The sequence below is a fragment of the Anomaloglossus baeobatrachus genome, chromosome 4 (genome assembly GCF_048569485.1).
Source record: "Anomaloglossus baeobatrachus isolate aAnoBae1 chromosome 4, aAnoBae1.hap1, whole genome shotgun sequence".
NCBI classification, from domain to species: Eukaryota; Metazoa; Chordata; class Amphibia; order Anura; family Aromobatidae; genus Anomaloglossus; species Anomaloglossus baeobatrachus.
This window is the reverse complement of record NC_134356.1, coordinates 665,530,926-665,556,241: the sequence shown is the minus strand read 5'-3', so window position 1 is coordinate 665,556,241 and position 25,316 is coordinate 665,530,926. Positions and strand designations below refer to the sequence as shown.

General features: G+C 53.1%; 1 protein-coding gene across 1 annotated transcript in view; it reads left to right on the top strand.

The window, feature by feature from the left end:
* The window catches only part of DCAF15 (DDB1 and CUL4 associated factor 15), a 68,228-nt gene that overhangs the window by 19,444 nt on the left and 23,468 nt on the right, over positions 1–25,316 (top strand). The window contains exons 3-9 of the mRNA XM_075346648.1: positions 6,479–6,614; positions 6,707–6,813; positions 7,610–7,731; positions 7,822–7,980; positions 8,065–8,490; positions 8,577–8,668; positions 8,749–8,877. Of these exons, the coding sequence (XP_075202763.1) occupies positions 6,479–6,614; positions 6,707–6,813; positions 7,610–7,731; positions 7,822–7,980; positions 8,065–8,490; positions 8,577–8,668; positions 8,749–8,877 (1,171 nt within the window). The remainder of the gene's footprint in view (positions 1–6,478; positions 6,615–6,706; positions 6,814–7,609; positions 7,732–7,821; positions 7,981–8,064; positions 8,491–8,576; positions 8,669–8,748; positions 8,878–25,316) is intronic.

Below are 25,316 nucleotides of genomic sequence, written 5' to 3'. Positions count from 1 at the left end.
CTACAGGGGGTTTGCCATATCGGTCCCCCGTACAAGCGGCCGTTAGATCCATGGGATCTGAACAGGGTACTAGTTGCCCTCCAGAAGCCGCCCTTCGAGCCTCTGAGGGAGGTTTCACTTTCTAGACTATCCCAGAACGTGGCTTTTCTGGTAGCGATCACATCTCTTCGGAGAGTGTCTGAGCTGGCAGCGCTGTCATCCAAGACTCCCTTCCTGGTCTTCCACCAGGACAAGGTAGTGCTGCGCCCCATTCAGGAGTTTCTCCCGAAGGTGGTATCCTCTTTTCATCTTAATCAGGATATCTCCTTGCCTTTGTTTTTTCCTCATGCAGTTCATGAGAAGGATTTACATTTGTTAGATCTGGTGAGAGCACTCAGAATCTACATTTCCCGCACGGCGCCCTTGCGCCGTTCGGATGCACTCTTTGTCCTTGTCGCTGCTCAGCGCAAAGGGTCGCAGGCTTCTAAGGCCGCCCTGGCTAGAGGGTTCAAGGAACCAATTCTTGAAGCCTACCGTTCTGCTGGGCTTCCGGTTCCATCAGGGCTGAAGGCCCATTCAACCAGAGCCGTGGGTGCTTCCTGGGCATTACGACACCAGGCTACGGCTCAACAGGTGTGCCAGGCAGCTACCTGGTCGAGTCTGCACACTTTCACCAAACATTATCAGGTGCATACCTATGCTTCGGCGGACGCCAGCCTAGGTAGAAGAGTCCTGCAGGCGGCAGTTGCCTCCCCGTAGGGGAGGGCTGTCTTGCAGCTCTAACATGAGGTATTTCTTTACCCACCCAGGGACAGCTTTTGGACGTCCCAATCGTCTGGGTCTCCCAATAGAGCGCCGAAGAAGAAGGGAATTTTGTTACTTACCGTAAATTCCTTTTCTTCTAGCTCTTATTGGGAGACCCAGCACCCGCCCTGTTGTCCTTCGGGATTTTTGGTTTGTTTGCGGGTACACATGTTGTTCATGTTGAACGGTTTTCAGTTCTCCGATGTTACTCGGAGTGAATTTGTTTAAACCAGTTATTGGCTTTCCTCCTTCTTGCTTTTGCACTAAAACTGGTGAGCCAGTGATCCCACTGGGGGTGTATAGCCAGAAGGGGAGGGGCCTTACACTTTTTAGTGTAATGCTTTGTGTGGCCTCCGGAGGCAGTAGCTATACACCCAATCGTCTGGGTCTCCCAATAAGAGCTAGAAGAAAAGGAATTTACGGTAAGTAACAAAATTCCCTTCTCTGCTTCCAAGAAATGTTTAACCAGCTTGCCACTATCTGGAGACAGACTGTTTGGTGAGCAATTGGCTGAGATCATTAAACAGTCCAAGGGTAAGGACTCCTCCTTACCCCAGCCCAGATCGAGCAAACCTCAACAGAGGAAGTGGCAGTCGAGGTTTCGGTCCTTTCGAGGCTCCAGCAAGACCCAATTCTCCTCGTCCAAAGGGACTCAGAAGGAGCAAAGGAGCTCAGATTCCTGGCGGGCTCATTCACGCCCCAAGAAAGCAACCGGAGGAACTGCTTCCAAGGCGGCTGCCTCATGACTTTCGGCCTCATCCCTCCGCATCCTCGGTCGGTGGCAGGCTCTCCCGCTTTTGCGACATTTGGCTGCCACAGGTCAAAGACCGGTGGGTAGCAGACATTTTGTCTCACGGGTACAGGATAGAATTCAGTTCTCATCCTCCGCCTCGGTTCTTCAGAACCTCCCCACATCCCGACCGAGCAAATGCCCTTCTGCAGGCGGTGTGCTCACTAAGAGCAGAAGGAGTGGTGATCCCTGTTCCTCTGCAGGAACAAGGACAAGGTTTTTACTCCAATCTCTTCGTGGTTCCAAAAAAGGACGGCTCGTTCCGTCCTGTTCTGGACCTAAAGCTGCTCAACAAGCATGTGAACACCAGGCGGTTCCGGATGGAATCCCTCCGCTCCGTCATTGCCTCAATGTCTCAAGGAGATTTCCTTGCATCAATAGACATCAAAGATGCTTATCTCCACGTGCCGATTGCTACAGAGCACCAACGTTTTTTACGTTTCGTGATAGGAGACGACCATCTCCAGTTCGTAGCTCTGCCATTTGGTCTGGCGACGGCCCCACTGGTTTTCACCAAGGTCATGGCGGCAGTGGTAGCAGTCTTGCATTCTCAGGGACATTCGGTGATTCCTTACTTAGACGATCTACTTGTCAAAGCACCCTCTCAAGAGGCATGCCAACACAGCCTGAATGTTGCGCTGGAGACTCTCCAGACTTTCGGGTGGATCATCAACTTTTCAAAGTCAAACCTGGCACCGACTCAATCACTAACGTATCTTGGCATGGAGTTTCATACTCTCTCAGCGATAGTGAAGCTTCCGCTGGACAAGCAGCGGTCACTACAGACAGGGGTGCAGTCTCTCCTTCAGGGTCAGTCGCACCCCTTAAGGCGCCTCATGCACTTCCTAGGGAAGATGGTGGCAGCAATGGAGGCAGTCCCGTTCGCGCAGTTTCATCTGCGCCCACTTCAATGGGACATTCTCCGCCAATGGGACGGGAAGACAACTTCCCTAGACAGGACAGTCTCCCTTTCTCAGATGACCAAGGACTCTCTGCAATGGTGGCTTCTTCCCACCTCATTATCACAGGGAAGATCATTCCTGCCCCCATCCTGGGCAGTGGTCACGACAGACGCGAGTCTGTCAGGGTGGGGAGCAGTTTTTCTCCACCACAGGGCTCAAGGGACGTGGACTCAGCAGGAGTCCACCCTTCAGATCAATGTTCTGGAAATCAGGGCAGTGTATCTTGCCCTATTAGCCTTCCAGCAGTGGCTGGAAGGAAAGCAGATCCGAATTCAGTCGGACAACTCCACAGCGGTGGCATACATCAACCACCAAGGAGAGACACGCAGTCGGCAAGCCTTCCAGGAAGTCAGGCGGATTCTGATGTGGGTGGAGGAAAGAGCATCCACCATATCCGCAGTTCACATCCCAGGCGTAGAAAACTGGGAAGCAGACTTCCTCAGTCGCCAGGGCATGGACGCAGGGGAATGGTCCCTTCACCGGGACGTGTTTCAGGAAATCTGCCGCCGCTGGGGGGTGCCGGACGTCGACCTAATGGCGTCTCGGCACAACAACAAGGTCCCGACCTTCATAGCGCGGTCTCGCGATCAAAGAGCTCTAGCGGCAGACGCCTTAGTGCAAGATTGGTCGCAGTTCCGGCTCCCTTATGTGTTTCCACCTCTGGCACTCTTGCCCAGAGTGTTACGCAAGATCAGATCCGATTGCGGCCGCGTCATACTCGTCGCCCCAGACTGGCCGAGGAGGTCGTGGTACCCGGATCTGTGGCATCTCACGGTCGGCCAACCGTGGGCACTACCAGACCGACCAGACTTACTGTCCCAAGGGCCGTTTTTCCATCGGAATTCTGCGGCCCTGAACCTGACTGTGTGGCCATTGAGTCCTGGATCCTAGCGTCTTCAGGATTATCCCAAGGGGTCGTTGCCACCATGAGACAGGCTAGGAAGCCCACGTCTGCTAAGATCTACCACAGAACGTGGAAGATATTCTTATCCTGGTGCTCTGCACAAGGAGTATCCCCCTGGCCATTCGCGTTACCTGTCTTTCTTTCCTTCCTGCAATCTGGGTTGGAAAAGGGCTTGTCGCTCGGCTCCCTTAAAGGGCAAGTCTCGGCACTATCCGTGTTTTTTCAGAAGCGTCTAGCGCGACTTTCTAAGGTGCGCACGTTCCTGCAGGGGGTGTGTCATATCGTACCTCCGTACAGGAGGCCGTTAGATCCGTGGGATCTAAACAAGGTCCTTGTTGCTCTCCAGAAGCCGCCTTTCGAGCCCCTGAGGGATGTGTCACTTTCTCGACTCTCACAGAAAGTGGCATTTCTGGTAGCGGTCACGTCTCTTCGGAGAGTGTCTGAACTAGCAGCGCTGTCATCCAAAGCTCCTTTCCTGGTGTTCCACCAGGACAAGGTAGTGCTGCGCCCCATTCAGGAGTTTCTCCCTAAGGTGGTATCCTCTTTTCACCTTAATCAGGATATCTCCTTGCCTTCCTTTTATCCGCATGCAGTTCATCGGTATGAAAAGGATCTACATTTGTTGGATCTGGTGAGAGCACTCAGAATCTACATTTCCCGCACGGCGCCCCTGCGCCGCTCGGATGCACTCTTTGTCCTTGTCGCTGGTAAGCGCAAGGGGTCGCAGGCTTCAAAAGCCACCCTGGCTCGATGGATCAAAGAACCAATTCTTGAAGCCTACCGTTCTGCTGGGCTTCCGGTTCCATCAGGGCTGAAGGCCCATTCTGCCAGAGCCGTGGGTGCGTCCTGGGCATTACGACACCAGGCTACGGCTCAACAGGTGTGCCAGGCAGCTACCTGGTCGAGTCTGCACACTTTCACCAAACATTATCAGGTGCATACCTATGCTTCGGCGGACGCCAGCCTAGGTAGAAGAGTCCTGCAGGCGGCAGTTGCCTCCCCGTAGGGGAGGGCTGTCTTTGCAGCCCTAACATGAGGTATTTCTTTACCCACCCAGGGACAGCTTTTGGACGTCCCAATCGTCTGGGTCTCCCAATGGAGCGCCGAAGAAGAAGGGAATTTTGTTACTTACCGTAAATTCCTTTTCTTCTAGCTCCTATTGGGAGACCCAGCACCCGCCCTGTTGTCCTTCGGGATTTTTGGTTGTTTTTCGGGTACACATGTTGTTCATGTTGAACGGTTTTCAGTTCTCCGACGTTACTTCAGAGTGAATTTGTTTAAACCAGTTATTGGCTTTCCTCCTTCTTGCTTTTGCACTAAAACTGGTGAGCCAGTGATCCCACTGGGGGTGTATAGCCAGAAGGGGAGGGGCCTTACACTTTTTAGTGTAATGCTTTGTGTGGCCTCCGGAGGCAGTGCTATACACCAATCGTCTGGGTCTCCCAATAGGAGCTAGAAGAAAAGGAATTTACGGTAAGTAACAAAATTCCCTTCTTTGTTTACTTACCGTAAATTCCTTTTCTTCTAGCTCCTATTGGGAGACCCAGCACCCGCCCCTGTTCCCTTCGGGCAGGTTGTTCTTTTGTGTACACATGATGTTCATGTTGAATTGTTCTTTTGGTTATGGTTTCCGTTCTCCGAACATCCTTCGGATTGAATTTACCCCAGACCAATTTATAAGTTTCCTTCTTCCTGCTTTTGCACCAAAACTGATGAGCCCGTGATGCACGGGAGGGTGTATAGGCAGAGGGGAGGGGTTACACTTTTCAGTGTAATACTTTGTGTGGCCTCCGGAGGCAGAAGCTATACACCCAATTGTCTGGGTCTCCCAATAGGAGCTAGAAGAAAAGGAATTTACGGTAAGTAAACAAAATTCCCTTCTTTTCATTTTATAAGACGCACCCCAAATTTAGAGGACAGAAAGGGGTATTAAAAAAATATGGGGTCCGTCTTATAATCCGGTAATGTCTTACTGGATGGGGGTCGGCAGAGGTGGTGGAGCAGGGTCGGTGGTGAAGTAGGGCGATGCTGCGGGCGGTGCGGCAGGTGTCACGGATGCTCGCTGCGGGCGCTGAGGCAGGAGGAACATCCAAAAACTGTCGGCGGTGCGGGCTTCAAGGAAATGGCGCCCGGAGTCATAACGTGCGCAGATTGAGCTATCGGATCAATGACAAGCCGAGATCTCATCTGTACATGCGCCATCTCCGGGTGCCAAGTCCTCTGCTGGGAGATCAGTGGGCCGGAGGTGGCGCATGCGCAGATGAGCTGTTGAGCCGACAGCTCCCTCTGCACACACGCCGACTCCAGGCGTCATTATTTGAAGCTTTCACCGCCAACTGTCACAAACAGGGGGGTAGGAAGTGGAAGCTACAGCCCCCCTTTCCACCACCCTGCCGTCAGACAGACAGAGCACGTGACGTGCTCTCTAGCGCCCCTCTTATAGTCAGGCCAATTATGGAATTGCCCGACAATAAGCCAGGAGGCCGCTATTTTACTATGCCAGTGAATGAAGGGTTCCTGGTGAGAGTAAGGTATATATTCCCCGTCCTCAGCAGACGGAATATATCTAAACCTCCTTTAATCTCACTGGTCGCCCCACAATAATCCTTGGCATAAACTCGCTGCCACCACCCGATTACGGTACATTCGGATTATAAGACGCATCCCTCATTTTACTCCCATATTTATATACCCTGTTCTGAAAAACGGTATATAAAGGGTTCAGTAAAGACATGGAGACGCGGTGGTTTGGCATCCTGGGGAAGCTGACAGGTTCACTTTAAGTCAGCTTTAGTTCCTCCAACCCTACAGTAATTGTATGCTTATTTCAGAAGAAGCAGAGCTGCAGTGAAAAGTATGGTAGATAAACGGCAACAGACTCTGATGCATCAGGACTGGAATTTTAGGCGCTGCCTCCTGTCGTCTGTGCAGATACAGATGGAGCCAATAATTATAGCTGAAAATAGCAAAGTGGTGGACAATAGAAAGTAACAGTCTTAGTTTTTCCTTACTTATGGCCTATGTGCTTTCTTCCTCCAGGCACGTCTTCCTGGGATTCTCCAAATGTGGTCGCTTTGTACTGTCCTACACGAGCGACGTGTTAGACGATGACTTCTCCTTTTATTCCTATCACCTCTATTGGTGGCAATTCCAAGTACACAGAAAACTGCGCCTGGTGAGTCCTGGGGGCCACCGCCCATCTGTGCACTGATCTATTACCGGCCTATGTACAGATTATCAATCCTCATGCTCTGGTCTGTCTCCTAGGTGCGGCAAGTCCGGCTCTTCCAGGACGAGGAGATTTATAGTGACTTGTACCTGACGGTGTGCGAGTGGCCGAGCGACAGCTCCAAAGTCATTGTGTTTGGCTTCAAGTAAGTCCTCACTTTGCACTAGCTGAAAAGGGACTTTTTTTCTAAATTGCCTAACTAACAGGCCACCTGTGCAGTATTTCAGTACTGGATTCTCGCATAAGCAAGGAGTTCAGCGCTTACAGGCTCTTTTCTATAGAGCTTGTAAGCGCTGCTCTGAAGAAGGCTGAATCTACACTCCTCCAATGCAGCAGAGGCAAAATTGAGAGTTCACAATTCGGGTCCAAAGCAAAACTATGTCACTTGTCTGAACTGTCAATCAATCAGGAGCGCACCGCCCCCAACGGCAGGAAATTGGGAGGAAGGGGAGACGTGCGCTCCTGCTCAACAACCTCTTTAAGGCTGTATGCCCACGGGGCTCTGTACCTGTGGATATATCCGCAGATACGGCCGCAGGTTTCCCGCAGCTATCCATAGCTGTGGGATTCCAGCGAAATATCTGCGGAAAACCTGCGGACATTCGTGCGACTTACCTGCGGACGTCCCGGACTCTATCTCCATAGTGGAGGGCCGGGATTTCTGCAGGAATAATTGACATGCAGTTACGTACGGCTGCGGGACATCCGCAGCACATTCCGCAGCCGCACATACCGCAGCATTGATACAGCACTCACCATGTCCCAGAGGATAACATGGGGAGTGTCTGTACTTGCGAAAACCTGCGGATTTATCTACAAAATCCAGATAAATCCGCAGCAAAATCAACGGGCACATGGCCTAATTGGTGTAATATACAACATGTATTGGCATCTGAGCTGTGTTCTCCTGAGGGTCACCGTGTATTCTGCTCCTTTCCCAGCACATCCGGTAACGGTATGCTAATGAATATGATGAGCGATGAGAACCACAGAGACATTTATATCAGCACGGTGTCTGCGCCCCCAACGTCCCCCTGCACCGAGTGCAGAGAGTCCTCCAAAGGTATGTATGTGGGGTGTCTTCCTCCGCCGGCCAGATGTGTAGGCGCAGAGCTGTAGATGGTCCAGTGTATAATGCGGAGGTTATTTGCAGGCCCGTGTCTCCTGCACAGCTTCATGCTGCACACGAAGTATCAGGTGGTTTACCCGTTCCCTACGTTCCAGCCGGCGTTTCAGCTGAAGAAGGACCACGTGGTTCTGCTTAATACCAGCTTCTCCCTAGTGGCCTTTGCAGTATCTGTGCACCCTGAAGGTAACTCACGTGACTGCTTTCTGGCTGCTGTAATGGACTCATTATGAAGCCGATTTCATCGCTAAATTTTTTTTACTGTTCAAGGTGGCACGGAATCCAACCAAATTTTGTACAGCAAACAGAGCCAACACCTCGCCCGTGCCTCCTGCGCCTTGTCTTTTAGCCCTAGTGTCCCTTCCTCCAGCGGACACTCTCCTCTCCCCTCCGAACCCTGCTCCCCCACCCCTCCGGGAACCCCGCCAGCCGTCACCCGGGCCCGTGAATTTGTAGCTGGTATATTCCGGCGTGCCCGAGAGGCATCTGGACTAGAGGCCGAAGACAAAGGAGACCGGCCCGGACCAAGCAAGCAGAGTCCTTCCCAGCCCTCTGACCCAGATTCTCCTACATGGCACCGTACTGTGAACGAAGGGCACCCGAGGTCCAGCGATCACACCGAGGAACCCAGCTACGTAAACTACACACGGCTACGCTATGTCCTGGGGGAGGTGACCGAGACCGACCAAGAGAGCGGTGAGAGGGCTGCGGACCTAGACCTCCATGGTGGGAGATAGGAGGGGGTCCGGCACATTTTAACCTTTTTTTTCCGCTCTCTATAGAATATGAAGATGACAAGATCTCGCTCCCGTTCCTGGTCACCGATCTGACGGGGCAGCACCTGAAACCGCTGAACGACAAGGCTTCTTTCAAGGTGCAGCCCGTCTCCCTGGTGTCATTTATATGCCTGTCTCCAGTCCCCGACCCTCTCACCCCCTGTCTCCTCTCACTCAGGGCCAATATCTCACCGTGGAGCAACTCACCCTGGACTTTGAATACGTCATAAATGAAGTGATCCGCCATGACGCCTCCTGGTATCGGCAGTTCTGCTCTTTCAGTGACTACGATATAGTCATCCTAGAGGTAAATGTGGTCTCCGTCTACGCGATTTACATCCAGAGGAGATTTTACAGACTGATATATCATTCAGAGGAGTGTAGCTTAGCGCTCTGGTGGGTATATCTGTCACTGGCATCTTGTGGGCATTTGGCCGATCATGGCAGGAGCCTGGACCTGCAAGGTTTGTGGATAACGGTGACCTTGCAGGTTAATTCCTTAGATGCTGCTTTGAATAATGACCACAGGTGTATGCTGGAGAGAACGGAGGCTGGCCCTGATGATTGGCGGACCTACGGGTCTCACAATTGCCCCCATTTCTTGTCATTGGCGTCTGTTTACCATTCCCATAGCAGATCACCTATGTGGAAAAATCCGATGTGCATTTGCAGTGGGATACAATGGCAGGAATCTGTGGTTGACCCTTACGTTTCTGCCTCACATTTGCAGTCTGAACTGGCACGTGTGGATTATACCCATAAAAAGAAGATTTTTGTGTACTCACCGGAAAATATCTCTAAGGGCGGCTTTGCACGTTGCAACATCGCACGTGCGATGTCGGTGGGGTCAAATCGAAAGTGACGCGCTTCCGGCGTCACTTTCGAGATCGTAGTGTGTAAATGCTAGATGATACGATTATCGAGCGCAAAAGCGTCGTTATCGTATCATCATTGCAGGCTCCGACTTTTTCATAATTATGCTGCAGCGACAGGTACGATGTAGTTCCTCGCTCCTGCGGCAGCACACATCGCTGTGTATAACGCCGCAGGAAGGAGGAATATCAGCTTACCTGCCGCCGGCGGCTATGCGGAAGGAAGGAGGTGGGCGGGATGTTTACATCCTGCTCATCTCCACCCCTCCGCCGCTATTGGCCGCCTGCCGTGTGACGTCGCTATGACGCCGCACAACCCACCCCCTTAGGAAGGAGGCGGGTCGCCGGCCAGAGCGATGGTCGCAGGGCAGGTGAGTGCATGTGAAGCTGGCTTAGCGATAATTTTCGCTACGCCAGCTATCACAAGATATCGTACCTGCGACGGGGGCGGGGACTATCGCGTGCGACATCGCAGCATCGGCTTGCGATGTCGCCACGTGCAAAGCCCGCCTAAGGCGAGAGAGAAAGATGTTTTTTACCCGCATTGTCTTTGAGCAAAGTTTTGGCATTTTAGCGGTTTAACAAACCCTATTCTGCATCAGTTATATAATCAATATGGGCTAAAATGGTTTAATCCCATGTTTAATTTGAGGGTATTCACATCCTAATTGGAGTAAGGGTTTAGGAATTACAGTTCTTTAATATGTAGATACCTCTTTTTTAAGGGATCAAAGGTAATTTAATGGGCTTCGTGGGTGTCACGAACAGGGGGGTAGGAAGCGGGAATTACGCCCCTCCTTTCTACCACCCGACCGAGCACGTGACGCGCTCTCTAGCGCCCCTCTTATAGTCAGGCCAATTATGGAATTGCTCGACAATAAGCCAGGAGGCCGCTATTCTACTATGCCGATGATTGAAGGGTTCCCGGTGAGAGTAAGGTATATATTCCCCTGACCTCAGCGGACGGAATATATCTAAACCTCCCCAGATCTCACTGGCCGCCCCACAATGATCCTTGGCATAAACTCGCTGCCACCAATCGATTACGATAACTATTCGCCGAGCACACCGACGTGGAGTTCAGGATCGAGATAACAGAACAGCCCAAGATTAATTATATAATTTCTTCAGCGCTCTATTGGGAGACCCAGACGATTGGGGTATAGCTACTGCCTCCGGAGGCCACACAAAGCACTACACTAAAAAGTGCAAGGCCCCTCCCCTTCTGGCTATACCCCCCCGTGGTATCACGGGTTCTCCAGTTTTCAAGCTTTGTGCGAAGGAGGTCAGACATCCATGCATAGCTCCACAGATTTTAGTCAGCAGTAGCTGCTGACTATTTCGGATGGAAGAAAAGAGGGCCCATATAGGGCCCCCAGCATGCTCCCTTCTCACCCGTTGATGGTGTTGTAAGGTTGAGGTACCTATTGCTGGTACGGAGGCTGGAGCCCACATGCTGCTTTCCTTCCACATCCCCCTGAGGGGCTCTGAGGAAGTGGGATCCTGCCGGCCTCAAAGCTCTGACGCCGGGCTCCATCCACAGACCCATTTGAACCTGCTGGATACGGAGCTGGAGTACCGTTCAGGGACATGGCCCTGCACCATTACAGGTACTCTGTGTCCCCGGACACACAGACACAGCACACTCCAGACTTGCTGGGTGTGCTAGTGCGCCGGGGACAGTAAAGGGTTACAGTCACTGCAGCTTTGCTGAGTGACTTTGTGTATTGGGAACTACCGCGCCGGACGCTCCGGGAGCGGCGGCGCGGCTGGGACTTGTAGTCCGCCGGGGACTGGGCGCCGACCGCGCTTTTACGGCGGCGGCGCTTATAAATCCAGTCCCCGGCTTCTGCGGCCTAGTGCCGCTTCGTTCCCGCCCCCTCCCTGTCACTCAGGGAAGGGGACAGGCGCTGAGCAATCAGCAGCGCCGAGGGCTGGAGCCTTTTTACATGCTCCAGCCCTCTCACTGCACACTGTCGGACGCCGGATTCCCGCTCTGACTTGGGGCACGCCCACGGCCCGCCCCTCCTCACACGAGCTGGGGAAGACGCCGGCAGCCATTACCGCAGTCCGAGCTCGGACTTTCGGCAACCAGGCAGGACTATGGCGACCATACACCCGCTTATAGGCGGGCGGTAAGCGGCACACATAGTGCTGACCCCAATATATACTGCAGTGTGTACATGTGTATTTTAACTGCATAGGTCGCTATATGCCCGCTTGGAGAGCGACACATCAGCAGCAGGAAAGCAGGTGTGCTAAGGCACAGGCTTTCTATGCTGCTTGTATTGCACGTACTGAAGTGTTCATTTGTATTTATGCTTGTATGCTATACATTGCACTGTACAGTCGCTAGTTTTAGCTATATTCTCCTGGAATGGCTAGACTACAGCAGCTGAAAACCAAGGGTGCTGGGGCACAGGTTTTTTTCTATGCTGCTTGTATTGCATGGGCTGCAGTGTGCATTTGTACTTGTGCATTTGTACTTGTGCTTGTATGCTATACATCGCACTGTATGGTCACTCTTCTGGGCTATATTCCCCTAGATGACTTGTCTACAGCAGCAGAAGAGCAGGGGTGCCAGGGCATAGGCTTCTATGCTGCTTGTATTGCTTGTGCTGCAGTGTTCATTTGTACTTTATGCTTGTATGCTATACATTGCACTGTACGGTCACCATTCTTGGCTATATACTTCTAGATGGCTAGTCGGCAGCGGCAAAAAAAAAAAAAAAAAAAAAAAAAAGCAACACAGTTTTTCAGTGCTGTTTTTACTACATGGGATGCTATTCATGACACCGTCCCATTGTGTGCATGCTCCCCTGTAGCACTTCGTCTGCCGGGGTCTCTAGCACTTCGTCTGCCGGGGTCTCTACTAGTCGTGGCCTAAGAAACCACCTGTCAACCCTGTCCAAGGACAGGGACGGAGTTGCAGTTTCGACAGATATATTGTCATAAGATAGAGACTTGCAGTCCAGACAGGCCATGGGCAATCTTCCTGACCAACCTCATTTGGAACGGGGGGGTCCCAGGAGGACTCTCTGTAGGATAAGGCAGCTCTCCAGGACTTTGATCCTGACATCGCTCTCAATCCGGATACACCGGATGGTAACGCCATACGGAATGATCCTATAGCGTCCATCAATGGAAGGTTGGATCTTTCTCCCTCAGCTCCCCCAGTGGAGGAGTCAGCTTCACAGCAGGAGAAGTCCCTTTTCAGTATCTCAAACGGATATTGAGTATTTTTCTGGCCACGCTGACTTCAGAGAAGCAGTCCAGAAACACCACGCTTACCAGATAAGCGTTTTCTCCAAGCGTTTTTTAAAGATACACGTTATCCCTTTTCCCCTGACGTGGTCAAGCGCTGGACCCAGGGTCCAAAGGTGGATTCTCCAATCTCCAGGCTTGCGTCTAGAGACATAGTTGCACTGGAGATGGGGCTTCACTTAAAGATGCCAATTCACAGACAGATGGACTCTGGTTGAAATCTGTCTAGGAGGCTATCGGCGTGTCGGTTGCTCCGGCATTCACAGCCGTATAGGCAACCTAACCTGTTCAGCTGTTCTTGCGCAGCTGGCCTTGAGCACATGTACATCTGTACCGCAGAGGCGTCCGTAACCCCGCAATGTCTGCACTGCGACTTACCCTATTAATGCTGTCCTAAAAGTACAGTCGAGGTTTCGGTCCTTCCCAAGCTCGGGCAGGTCCCAATTGTCCTCGTGCAAAAGGGCTACAAAACCTCAGACGGGCTTTGATTCCGGCCGGGCTCAATCACGCCCAAGGAAGGCAGCCGGAGGAACCGCTACCAATGTGGTCTCCTCATGACTCTCAGCTCTCTCTCTCTCTCTCCGCATCCGCGGTTGATGGCAGACTCCCCCGCCTTTGGCGACATTTAGCTGCCACAGGTCACAGACCGGTGGGTGGCGGACATTGTGCTCACGTGCACAGGACAGTGTTCTGTTCTCGTCCTCCGACTCCATTCTTCAGAACGGCCCCACCTCTCCACCGAGCAGATGCCCTGCTGCAGGCGGTGGACGCTCTAAGAGCAGAAGGAGTGGTGATCCCTGTCCCCCCCTCAGGAACGAGGGCGAGGGTTTGTACTCCAATCTCTTTGTGGCTCCAAAACAGGACGGCTCCTTCCGTCCTGTTCTGGACCTAAAACTGCTCAACAATCATGTGCACGCCAGGCGGTTCCGGATGGAATCCCTCCGATCCGTCATTACCTCAATGTCTCAAGGAGACTTCCTTGCCTCAACAGACATCAAAGATGCCTATCTCCACGTGCCAATTGCTACGGAGCACCAACGTTTTCTACGTTTTGTGATAGGAGACGACCATCTTCAGTTCGTAGCTCTGCCATTCGGTCTGGCGACAGCCCCACGGGTGTTCACCAAGGTCATGGCAGCAGTGGTAGCAGTCTTGCACTCTCAGGGACACTCGGTGATCCCTTACTTGGACGATCTACTCGTCAAAGCACCCTCCCTCGAGGCATGCCGACGCAGCCTGAATGTTACGCTGGAGACTCTCCAGACTTTCGGGTGGATCATCAATCTGGCAAGGTCAAATCTGTCACCGACTCAATCACTAACGTATCTCGGCATGGAGTTTCACACTCTATCAGCGATAGTGAAGCTTCCGCTGAACAAGCAGCGTTCACTGCAGACAGAGGTGCAGTCTCTCCTTCAAGGCCAGTCGCACCCCTTAAGGCGCCTCATGCACTTCCTAGGGAAGATGGTGGCAGCCATGGAGGCAGTTCCCTTTGCGCAGTTTCATCTGCGCCAACTTCGATGGGACATTCTCCGCCAATGGGACGGGCAGTCAACCTCCCTGGACAGGAAAGTCTCCCTTTCCCAGACGGCCAAGGACTCTCTGCAATGGTGGCGTATTTCCACCTCATTGTCACAGTGAAGATCCTTCCTACCCCCATCCTGGGCAGTAGTCACGACAGATGCGAGTCTGTCAGGGTGGGGAGCAGTTTGTCTCCGCCACAGGGCTCAGGGGACGTGGACTCAGCAGGAGTCCACCCTTCAGATCAATGTTCTGGAAATCAGGGCAGGGTATCTTGCCCTACTAGCTTACCAGCAGTGGCTAGAAAGAGAGCAGATCCGAATCCAGTCGGACAACTCCACAGTGGTGGCATACATCAACCACCAAGGAGAGACGCGCAGTCGGCAAGCCTTCCAGGAAGTCCGGCGAATCCTCATGTGGGTGGAGGACACAGCATCCACCATATCCGCAGTTCACATCCCGGGCGTAGAAAAATAGGAAGCAGACTTCCTCAGTCGCCAGGGTATGGACGCAGGGGAATGGTCCCTTCACCCGGACGTGTTTCAGGAAATCTGTCGCCGCTGGGGGATGCCGGACGTCGACCTAATGGCGTCTCGGCACAACAACAAGGTCCCGGCATTTATGGCACGATCGCGCGATCACAGAGCTCTGGCGGCAGACGCCTTAGTGCAAGATTGGTCGCAGTTCCGGCTCCCATATGTGTTTCCACCTCTGGCAATCTTGCCCAGAGTACTGCGCAAAAATCAGATCCGATTGCAGCCGCGTCATACTCGTCGCCCCAGACTGGCCGAGGAGATCGTGGTACCCGGATCTGTGGCATCTCACGGTCGGCCGACCGTGGTCACTACCAGGCCGGCCAGAATTACTGTCCCAAGGGCCGTTTTTCCATCGGAATTCTGCGGCCCTGAACCTGACTGTGTGGCCATTGAGTCCTGGATCCTAGCGTCTTCAGGATTATCCCAAGGGGTCGTTGCCACCATGAAACAGGCTAGGAAGTCCACTTCTGCTAAGATCTACCACAGAACGTGGAAGATTTTCTTAACCTGGTGCTCGGCTCAGGGAGGGTCTCCCTGGCCATTTGCATTGCCTACTTTTCTTTCCTTCCTGCAATCGGGGTTAGAAAAGGGCTTGTCGCTCGGCTCCCTTAAGGGGCAAGTCTCGGCACTATCCGTATTCTTTCAGAAGCGTCTAGCACGTCTTTCTAGGGTGCGCACGTTCCTACAGGGGGTCTGTCATATCGTACCCCCGTATAAGCGGCCGTTAGATCCGTGGGATCTCAACAGGGTACTAGTTGCTCTCCAGAAGCCGCCTTTCGAGCCTCTGAAGGAAGTTTCATTTCTCGCCTGTCACAGAAGGTGGCGTTTCTTGTTGCGATCACATCGCTTCGGCGAGTGTCTGAGCTGGCAGCTCTTCATCCAAGGCTCCCTTCCTGGTGTTCCACCAGGACAAGGTAGTGCTGCGCCCCATTCCGGAGTTTCTCCCTAAGGTCGTATCCTCATTTCATCTTAATCAGGATATATCCTTGCCTTCCTTTTGTCCTCATCCGGTTCACCGGTATGGAAAGGACTTACGTTTGTTAGATCTGGTGAGAGCACTCAGAATCTACATTTCCCGCACGGCGCCCACGCGCCGTTCCGATGCATTTTTTGTCCTTGTCGCTGGTCCGCGCAAGGGGTTGCAGGCTTCTGAAGCCACCCTGGCTCGATGGATCAAAGAACCAATTCTAGAGGCCTACCGTTCTGCGGGGCTTCCGGTTCCTTCAGGGCTAAAAGCCCACTCACCCAGAGCCGTGGGTGCGTCCTGGGCATTACGACACCAGGCTTCGGCTCAACAAGTGTGCCAGGCAGCTACCTGGTCCAGTCTGCACACTTTCTCCAAGCATTATCAGTTGCATACCTATGCTTCGGCGGACGCCAGCTTAGGTAGAAGAGTCCTGCAGGCGGCAGTGACACCCCCGTAGGGGAGGGCTGTTTTGCAGCTCTAACATGCGGTATTTCTTTACCCACCCAGGGACAGCTTTTGGACGTCCCAATCGTCTGGGTCTCCCAATAGAGCGCTGAAGAAGAAGGGAATTTTGTTACTTACCGTAAATTCCTTTTCTTCTAGCTCTTATTGGGAGACCCAGCACCCGCCCTGTTGTCCTTCGGGATTTTTTTGTTGTTTGCGGGTACACATGTTGTTCATGTTGAACGGTTTTTCAGTTCTCCGATGTTACTCGGAGTTAATTTGTTTAAACCAGTTATTGGCTTTCCTCCTTCTTGCTTTGGCACTAAAACTGGAGAACCCGTGATACCACGGGGGGGTATAGCCAGAAGGGGAGGGGCCTTGCACTTTTTAGTGTAGTGCTTTGTGTGGCCTCCGGAGGCAGTAGCTATACCCCAATCGTCTGGGTCTCCCAATAAGAGCTAGAAGAAAAGGAATTTACGGTAAGTAACAAAATTCCCTTCTTAATCGGCCTAAGGCACACTAGAAACTACAATATATACAATATGGAATCTACAGAATATATACATAGGTCAGAGTACATTTACAGGTAAGTTATGGATTACAAACAGGCATACAATTCGAGCAGTTACCTTGTGCGTCTGGCTACAGGGGGGCGCTGTTCGACCAGGGTTCCAGGAACTTTCTCACAGGTGTATCCTACACGTGACCCCCGAGCAAAGAACAAGCCAAAAATGGCTGTACTGTGGTTATCAACCTGGCTCAATCCATGTCCCCTCCTACCTTAGTGACCTCACAGGGAAGCACTGCCCCTCCCCTGGCTGGAGTCTAAAATAATATCCCAAAGGGATTATTGGCCATAACTTTGCCTGGGAACGTCGTAGGCGGACGCCAATGCTCTCATTTTTACAGTTATGATTTTACCTTCAAAATGATAGGACACATGTGTAGTTTGCTGGTGCCCCACTGGCCAATATCACGTTTGGGATACCTACAGAGGTCCCGCACCTATATAAAATATGTTCTGGGATCGTCAGCATGTCACAATGCCATATCTCTGCTTGACATATTTATAGGAAGCACGGCTCACGAGATATTACACATGTATTCCTGGCTCCTCTCTGTCTCAGATATTCAGAATGCCTGTTGATTACATAGGAACTTCGTCCACAGTGTGACAGAGGGGGGGTCTTCCTTTCCCTTTTGCGTTCTCAGGCGTAGCAGCTCAGCTAATTTCCATATCATAGGAGATTGCCCTTTTCTCAAGCCACTGCTAAACTGACAAGTTCCTCAAGGTAATTAGCGTACTGATTGAAGCCTCCTTAGTTCTTACTACCTTGACAAGATGGCGGCTATAGGAATATGGCTTCATAGCTCAGAATATATCCCTATGTCCTCACAGTGGGCTACTCCCTTATTATTCCATCATCATTTAAGCAGGTAAAAGGTCTGGAGCTGATTCCAGGTACGGCATTTGCATTTGGAAGCTGTTGCTGAGAACCCACAGCATGCGGACAAAGGAGCACTTAATGCAGGAGAAACCGACCATCATTAGGCTGACAAAAATAAGAAATCCATCAGAGAGATGGCAGAAATGTTAGGAGCGGCCAAGTCAACAGTTTGGTACACTCTGCAAAAAAAAAAAACAAACACATTAGTGAGCTGGGAACTTAGAAAGGCCTGGACGTCCATTGAGGACACCAATGGTGGATGATCACAGAATCCTTTCCATGGTGAATAAAAACCCTTCACAACATTCTCTAGGGAGTTGATGTTGCAGTATTTAAGTCCACCATAAATAGAAGACTTTGTGAGAGAAAATACCGAGGTGTCACCTCAAGGGGAAAACCATTAATCAGCCTGAAAAACAGAAAGGCCAAATGAGACTTTGCTAAAAAAAAACATCTAAAGAAGGCGCCGAGTTCTGGAAAAGCAGCAGAGGATAGAGAAGACTAAGATCAACCTGTACCAGAATGATGGGAAGAAGAAAGTCTGGAGAAGGCTTGGAACGGCTCCTGATCCAGAGAACAGCACGTCCTATGTAACACATGGCGGAGGCGGTGTGATGGCCGGGCACGCAGGGCTAACAATGGCCCTGGAGCTCTAGTAGTTATTGATGATGTGACTGAAGACTGAAGCAGCCGGATGAATTCTGAAATGTACAGGGCGAGTCTTTCTGCTCGGGTTAATTGGATGACGTTTCACAGACAGATGGACAATGACCCAAAACATCCTGCGAAAGCAAAGAAGGGGAATATTCTGCAATGGCCGAATCAACACCAAATCTCAGCCCCATCGAGCTGCATCTTACAGCATTAAGACAAAACTTAAAGGAATTGTCCATTACTTGGAGAGCTGAAATCACGAAGACTCAGCACTGTCCAAATATTTCATGACCTAACTGCACATGCACACCGCTTATCGGGAAAGGATTAAAAGTAGATCATATTAAAAAGAAATTTGTTACAGCCCCAATTGTAGGGACACGTAGGATAAAGATATCTAATTTCTTCGGCGCTCCATTGGGAGACCCAGACGATTGGGTGTATAGTACTGCCTCCGGAGGCCACACAAAGCATTACACTAAAAAGTGTAAGGCCCCTCCCCTTCTGGCTATACACCCCCAGTGGGATCACTGGCTCACCAGTTTTCTGCTTTGTGCGAAGGAGGTCAGACATCCACGCATAGCTCCACTGTTTAGTCAGCAGCAGCTGCTGACTATGTCGGATGGAAGAAAAGAGGGCCCATACTAGGGCCCCCAGCATGCTCCCTTCTCACCCCACTTTTGTCGGGTGTTTGTTAAGGTTGAGGTACCCATTGCGGGTACGGAGGCTGGAGCCCACATGCTGTTTTCCTTCCCCATCCCCCTGAGGGGCTCTGGGCGAAGTGGGATCTTACAGGTCTCCAGGCACTGAGACCGGGCTCCATCCACAGACCCAGAGAACCTGCTGGACATGGAGCTGAGTATCGTCAGGGACAGGCCCTGCTACATTAAGGTACTCTGTGTCCCCGTACACATCGCGCACACACACACCAGCATTGCTGGGAGTGTTAGTGCGCCGGGGGCAACAGCGCGGAGCGCTCGTGCTATTATTCACTACAGCTTTGCTGAGTGACTTTATGTATTGGGAACTGCCGCGCCGGCCGCTGCTGGGTGTTTTTTACATTGTGGCGCGGCTGGGACTTGTGGTGCGCCGGGGACTTCCGCGCTGGCCGTGCACATGGACGGCCGCGCTTATTACTCGAGTCCCCGGCTTTGCGGCCTAGTTTTCGTTTCGTTCCCGCCTCCAGCCCTGCCAGTCAGGGGTGAGGCGGGACGCTGTACAGACAGTCAGCGCCGAGGGCTGGAGTCTGCTTTGCATTCTCCAGCCCCCTTCACTGGACACAGTGGGACGCCAGTTTCCCGCTCTTATCTGGGGCACGCCCACGGCCCGCCCCTCGTCACACGAGCTGGAGAAGGACGCCGGCAGCCATTCCTGCACGCCGTCCGAGCTGGGGAACGGAGACATGCTCTGGGCAACAACACAGGGCTCTGGCGACCACACACCCGCGTTATAGGCGGGCGGTAAGCAGCACCTGAAGTGCTGACCCCACTAAATACCGAAGTGTCCATTTGTATTTTATGCTTGTATGCTATACACTGCACTGTACGGTCGCTATCTTTGGCTATATTCTCCTAGATGGCGAGATAACAGCAGCAAAAAAGCAAGGGTGCTAAGGCACAGTTTTTCTAGGCTGCTTGTATTGCATGTGCTGAAGTGTTCATTTGTACTTATGCTTGTATGCTATACATTGCACTGTACGGTCGCTACTCTTGGCTATATTCTCCTAGAGGGCTGGACAACAGCAGCAAAAAAGCATGGGCGCTGTGAGGCAAATCCCGGGATATGAAGATGAATTATGACTCCAGTCATAATCTCTCATCACTCCCTGGCAGTGCCCCCTCCCTTCTTGTTCTCAATGTCCAGCATCTGTGAAGGTGTTACACCTCCATGGCCATGTCCTGTGATATGGAGATGAGGTGGTGTGGGAACAAAGGACACAGGATGACTCCCTGCCGTCACCCTGTAACAAGAGTTGTATCTCATTAGCAAGGCTATGGAACTAGCTAGACAGAACGACTCCAGTAAAAAATGGTTCATATCTCGCAAGCCATATTTCCGATAAATATGGCAACCATAAAAATGGTGTCTCTGCATGCGGACGATGCCGGCACACCCTTTTTATGGGAGCAGGACATTGGGAAATGCCCCAGGCGTGATATCAGCCAATGGGGAACTGGCAGACAGGTCATGAGTCCCCTCGTTCTGTAGCTAAATTCATAACTGTCACAATGAGAGCATTGGCGTCCGCCTACGACGCTCCCAGGCAAAGTTATGGCCAATATCCCCTTTGCTGGATAATTCTGATCCATGCAGGGGGAGTGGCAGTGCTTCCCTGTGAGGTCACTAAGGTAGGAGGGGACCTGGATCTGCCCAGGTTGATAACCCTACTTCGGCCATTTTCCAGTGGTTCTTTCGCTGGGGGTCACGTGCAGGAAACATCTGTGGGAGTTCCTGGAAACCTGGTCTACAGCGCCCCCCTGTGGCCAGACGCACAAGGTAACTGATTGAATTGCATACCTGTCTGTAAACCATGCTTTATCTGTAACTGTACTCTGACATATGTATATTCTGTAGATTCCCTATTGTATATATTGTAGTTCTAGTGTGCTTTAGGCTGATTAAATTATATAATTAATCTTGGGCTGTTCTGTTATCTCGATCTTGAATCCCACGTCTGTGTGTTCGGCTAATAGTTACCGTAAATCGGTTGGTGGCAGCGAATTGTGCCAAGGATTATTGTGGGGAGGCCAGTGAGATTCGGGGAGATTTTATATATTCCGCCCGCGGAGGTCGGGGGAATATATACCTTACTCTCACCGGGGACCCTTCAATAATCGGCATAAGTAGTATAGCGGCCTCCTTGCTTATGGTCGGGCAATTCCATAATTGGCCTGACTATAAGAGGGGCGCTAGAGAGCGCGTCACGTGCTCTGTCTGTCGGTCGGGAGGTATAAAGGAGGGGTGACCCCCACTTGTTACCCCCCGATTGTGACGTACTGGTAGCCAGCGCGGGGGATTTCTGAGTGACCCCCCCGGTGGTTTGTGACATATTGGTGGCAAGCGGTGGGATCGAGATAATAGTGTGTGTGAGTGTGAGACCCATACTCCCAGACACTAAAGACTGCCTGCAGCAGCTGTGGCTGCTGGGGTCTTCAGACTAGCTCAACACTAGAGTGTCAGAGTGCAGATACTGTAAGGTGTGTGGAGGCATCAGGTGTCAGTTCTGTGTCAGTGACCAAAAGTCTGCAAGAATGGCTGATGGCACCAGGAGCAGAGCTATGCAACTGGCCAATGCTAAGGCAGGAGCCGAAGAGAGGGAGGACGGTGCTGTGGACAGCAATGAGGAGGTTGCCCACGAGTCCTCCAGGAGCTCGACGCCAGAAAACCGTTCTGCAGAGGACATTGCGCAACCTGGCACTGCTGGACAAGATGAGGAGCAGCTCACCCAAGGTTCCTCAACGAGCCAGATGCCAGCCCTCCGCTCTGAAAGGGACAGTGAATCACCAGGCTCCGCAGCGTGCCGCAGATCACCACGTGCCATTCCACCGAGCCTGGGAGGCTCGGATAGCCTTCTTCAAATGGCTATGGCCCTTCTCCAGGCTGGAGACCAGAAGGGCTACAAGGAACTCCTGGCAGAGCGCAGGGCAGAGCGGCACGCAGAGCGTGAGGCTGCGGAGCGAGAGCGGCAGGCAGCGCGTGAAGAGCGAGAGCGACAGGCAGACCGTGACTACCAGCTGCAGCTAGCTCAGCTCCGGCCCTCATCAGCCACATGTGACCTTCGAGACACCAAACTTCCAAAGGTCCGTGTTGAGGACTTCCCAGTGCTGGAGAAGGATGGAGACTTGGACTCTTTCTTGACTGCTTTTGAACGGACTTGCTTGCAGCACCATCTGGACAAGGACCAGTGGGCCAAATACCTGACCCCCCGTTTAAGGGGTAAGGCCCTGGATATCCTTGGGGACTTGCCTGCTGAGGCAGATCAGGGCTACGACACCATCAAGCGGGCCCTGATCCAACAGTACAACCTCACTCCAGAGTCCTACCGCAAGAAGTTCCGGAGCCTACAGAAGGGACCAAAGGACTCCTGGGCTGACCACCGGCGGGCACTTGCCCGAGCTGCCGACCACTGGACCCAAGGCCTGCAGCTTTCCACCGGACCGGAGATCCTGGACTTGTTCATCACGGAGCAACTCTTGTGGAACTGCCCTGAGGATCTCCGCCAGTTCATCCGAGACCAGAAGCCAAAGGGGTCCACGGCTACAGCTGCCCTTGCCGATGACTACACCAACAACCGGGCCCCTGAGGCCAGGAGAGCGGCCACCAGCAGCACCTGGAGAGGGGGTAAGATGAATTCTGCGACTGCCCCACCTGCCCCTAGACTGCAGGGGGTGTCCCCCTCAACTCCCCTCTCCAGGCCCGTGGCGGAACCAAGACGGTGCCACCAGTGCAACCTACCTGGACACTTCAAGGCCATGTGCCCTCAGCGTCCCAAGGCCCCGGCTCCGTCCCCGTCCCAAGGGCCGCCCAAGGTGTATTGTGTGGGTGGGGGTGGTGGTAGGTCCCTGGACAGCTTCCAACCTGTCACCGTCGGCCGGTCTGTGACCATAGGACTGCGAGACAGCGCCTCGGAGGTGACTCTGGTGCGGCCTGAGATGGTGTCCCCCCAAGACTTGATCCCTGGAAAAACCCTCGCTGTCTCCGGGATTGGAGGCACTGACCCGGCGCTGCCTGTTGCTGACATTTATGTGGACTGGGGCGCAGGGCGAGGGGTGAGGGAGGTGGGGGTAACTGATCGGATCCCTGCAAACGTGCTACTTGGGACAGATTTGGGGCAGATAACCTCCCAGTTTGGGCCCCCCCCAAGGGCTGAACCTTCAGCCCGTACTGACATGACTCCTAACAATGTTAATGTGTTATCTATGAATGATGTAAGGGAGGAGGGAGTGAACTCTGATATTTCTGCTTGCACAGACACCATAGACACACACTCAGCTGCAGCTGTGACAGGGGAGGGGGTCAGAGAAAGGTGTGACAATGCCTCTACAAGTAACCAGCCTGTGAGCTGGGATCTGTTGCCCTCTGCAGGGATAAGCAGAGAGCAGGGTGCTGCAGGGGGAGGACCAGTGTGTGGGGTGGGGGCTACCACAGCAAATGTGGGGTCCCCAGAGATTTCACAGCGGGGTTCTGTTGCTGCAGGAGGGGAACAGGCAGGTGAGATTGGGGCCGGTCCAGGAGCGGAAGTGCTCCCAGGTAAGATCTCGGTGCATGGTTCCCCCACAACCGGGGTGTCAGGAAGCCAGGTAGGTCTGCCTGAACCGGCGACTTGGTCAGGAACGGAGGAGGAGCAGGCACGACCCACGGTCGCAGCGGCTGTGGCCGCTGTCACCCGCAGTGGGAGTGCTGGAAGCCAAGGGGCCTCCCGGAGGTCCGATAGCTCTTCCCCTTCTGACCAAGTGGCAGCCGAGTCAGGTGGAGGCCAGGACACAGGTCCCGGGGTACTGACTGAAGATGTGACAGTCTCGTCGATTCTGGCCACATCTAGTCAGGGGTTTCAGGCAGCGTTAGAAGCTGACGACAGCCTGAAAGCTCTTAAGGAGCAGGCGGCACAGCCTCCCTCGGACTCGGACCCGGAGCGAGTGGTCTGGGACCAAGGACGGCTGTACCGGGCCACGGTCCAGCAGGGTTCACCGGAGGCGTGGCCCAGGGACCGACAGTTGGTGGTACCCTATCCGTTCCGGACGGAGTTGTTGCGGATCGCACATGAGATTCCGATGGCCGGACACCTAGGGATCGCTAAGACCAAGGCCAGGTTAAACCAGCATTTCTACTGGCCAAAAATGGGGGCCGATGTGGCTGCCTACTGCCGTTCGTGTGAAACCTGTCAGAGAGTGGGGAAGGCGGGGCCACGCCCCAAAGCCCCACTAGTATCTCTGCCAATCATCGATGAGCCTTTCAGGAGGGTGGCTGTGGATCTGGTCGGCCCGCTGGCCATCCCCAGCAGCTCCGGGAAACGCTTCCTACTGACGGTAGTGGACTATGCCACCCGGTACCCAGAAGCAGTGGCCTTGTCGTCCATTCGGGCTGACAAGGTGGCCACCGCATTGCTGGAGATTTTCTCCCGAGTGGGTTTTCCCCAGGAAATGCTCACTGACCGGGGGACCCAATTCATGTCCCAGCTGATGGAGGCCCTCTGTAAGCAAGTCCAGGTGCGACATCTGGTGGCCAGCCCGTACCATCCACAGACTAATGGCCTGTGCGAGCGGTTCAATGGCACCTTAAAGCAGATGCTTAAGATGTTGGTCGACTCCCATGGGCGTGACTGGGAGCGGTATCTCCCACACCTGTTATTTGCTTACCGGGAGGTTCCACAGGCCTCAACAGGATTCTCACCGTTTGAGCTCCTGTACGGGCGACGTGTGCGGGGCCCCCTGGCTCTGGTGAAAGAGGCTTGGGAAGGGGATTTGGCCACCCCTGGAGTGTCGGTTATCGAGTATGTCATGCGCTTCCGGGACAAAATGCAGGCCTTGACGCAACTGGTACACGACAATATGGCTCAAGCCCAGGCCGATCAGAAGCGTTGGTACGACCAGAACGCTTGTGAGAGGACCTACCAAGTGGGTCAAAAGGTGTGGGTACTGGTCCCCGTACCACAGGACAAGCTTCAGGCAGCCTGGGAAGGCCCATACCTCGTGTACCATCAGCTCAACCCTGTGACGTACCTGGTCACCCTGGACCCTGCCCGTGGAAGTCGGAAGCCCTTCCATGTGAACTTGATGAAGGCACATCATGAGCGGGAGGCATGTGCGCTCCCCGTGTGCAACCTGCCCGAGGAGGGAGAAGCGGAAACCCTCTTGGATATGCTAGCCCAGGTTAGGGCAGGCGGATCCATGGAGGATGTGGAGGTTGGCCACCAGCTCTTGGAGGACCAACGGTCCCAGCTGTGGGCCACCCTCCTCCCCTTCCGGGGGTTGTTTACCAACCAGCCCGGAAGGACTGACTTGGCTGTCCATCACGTGGACACTGGGGATCATCCCCCGATC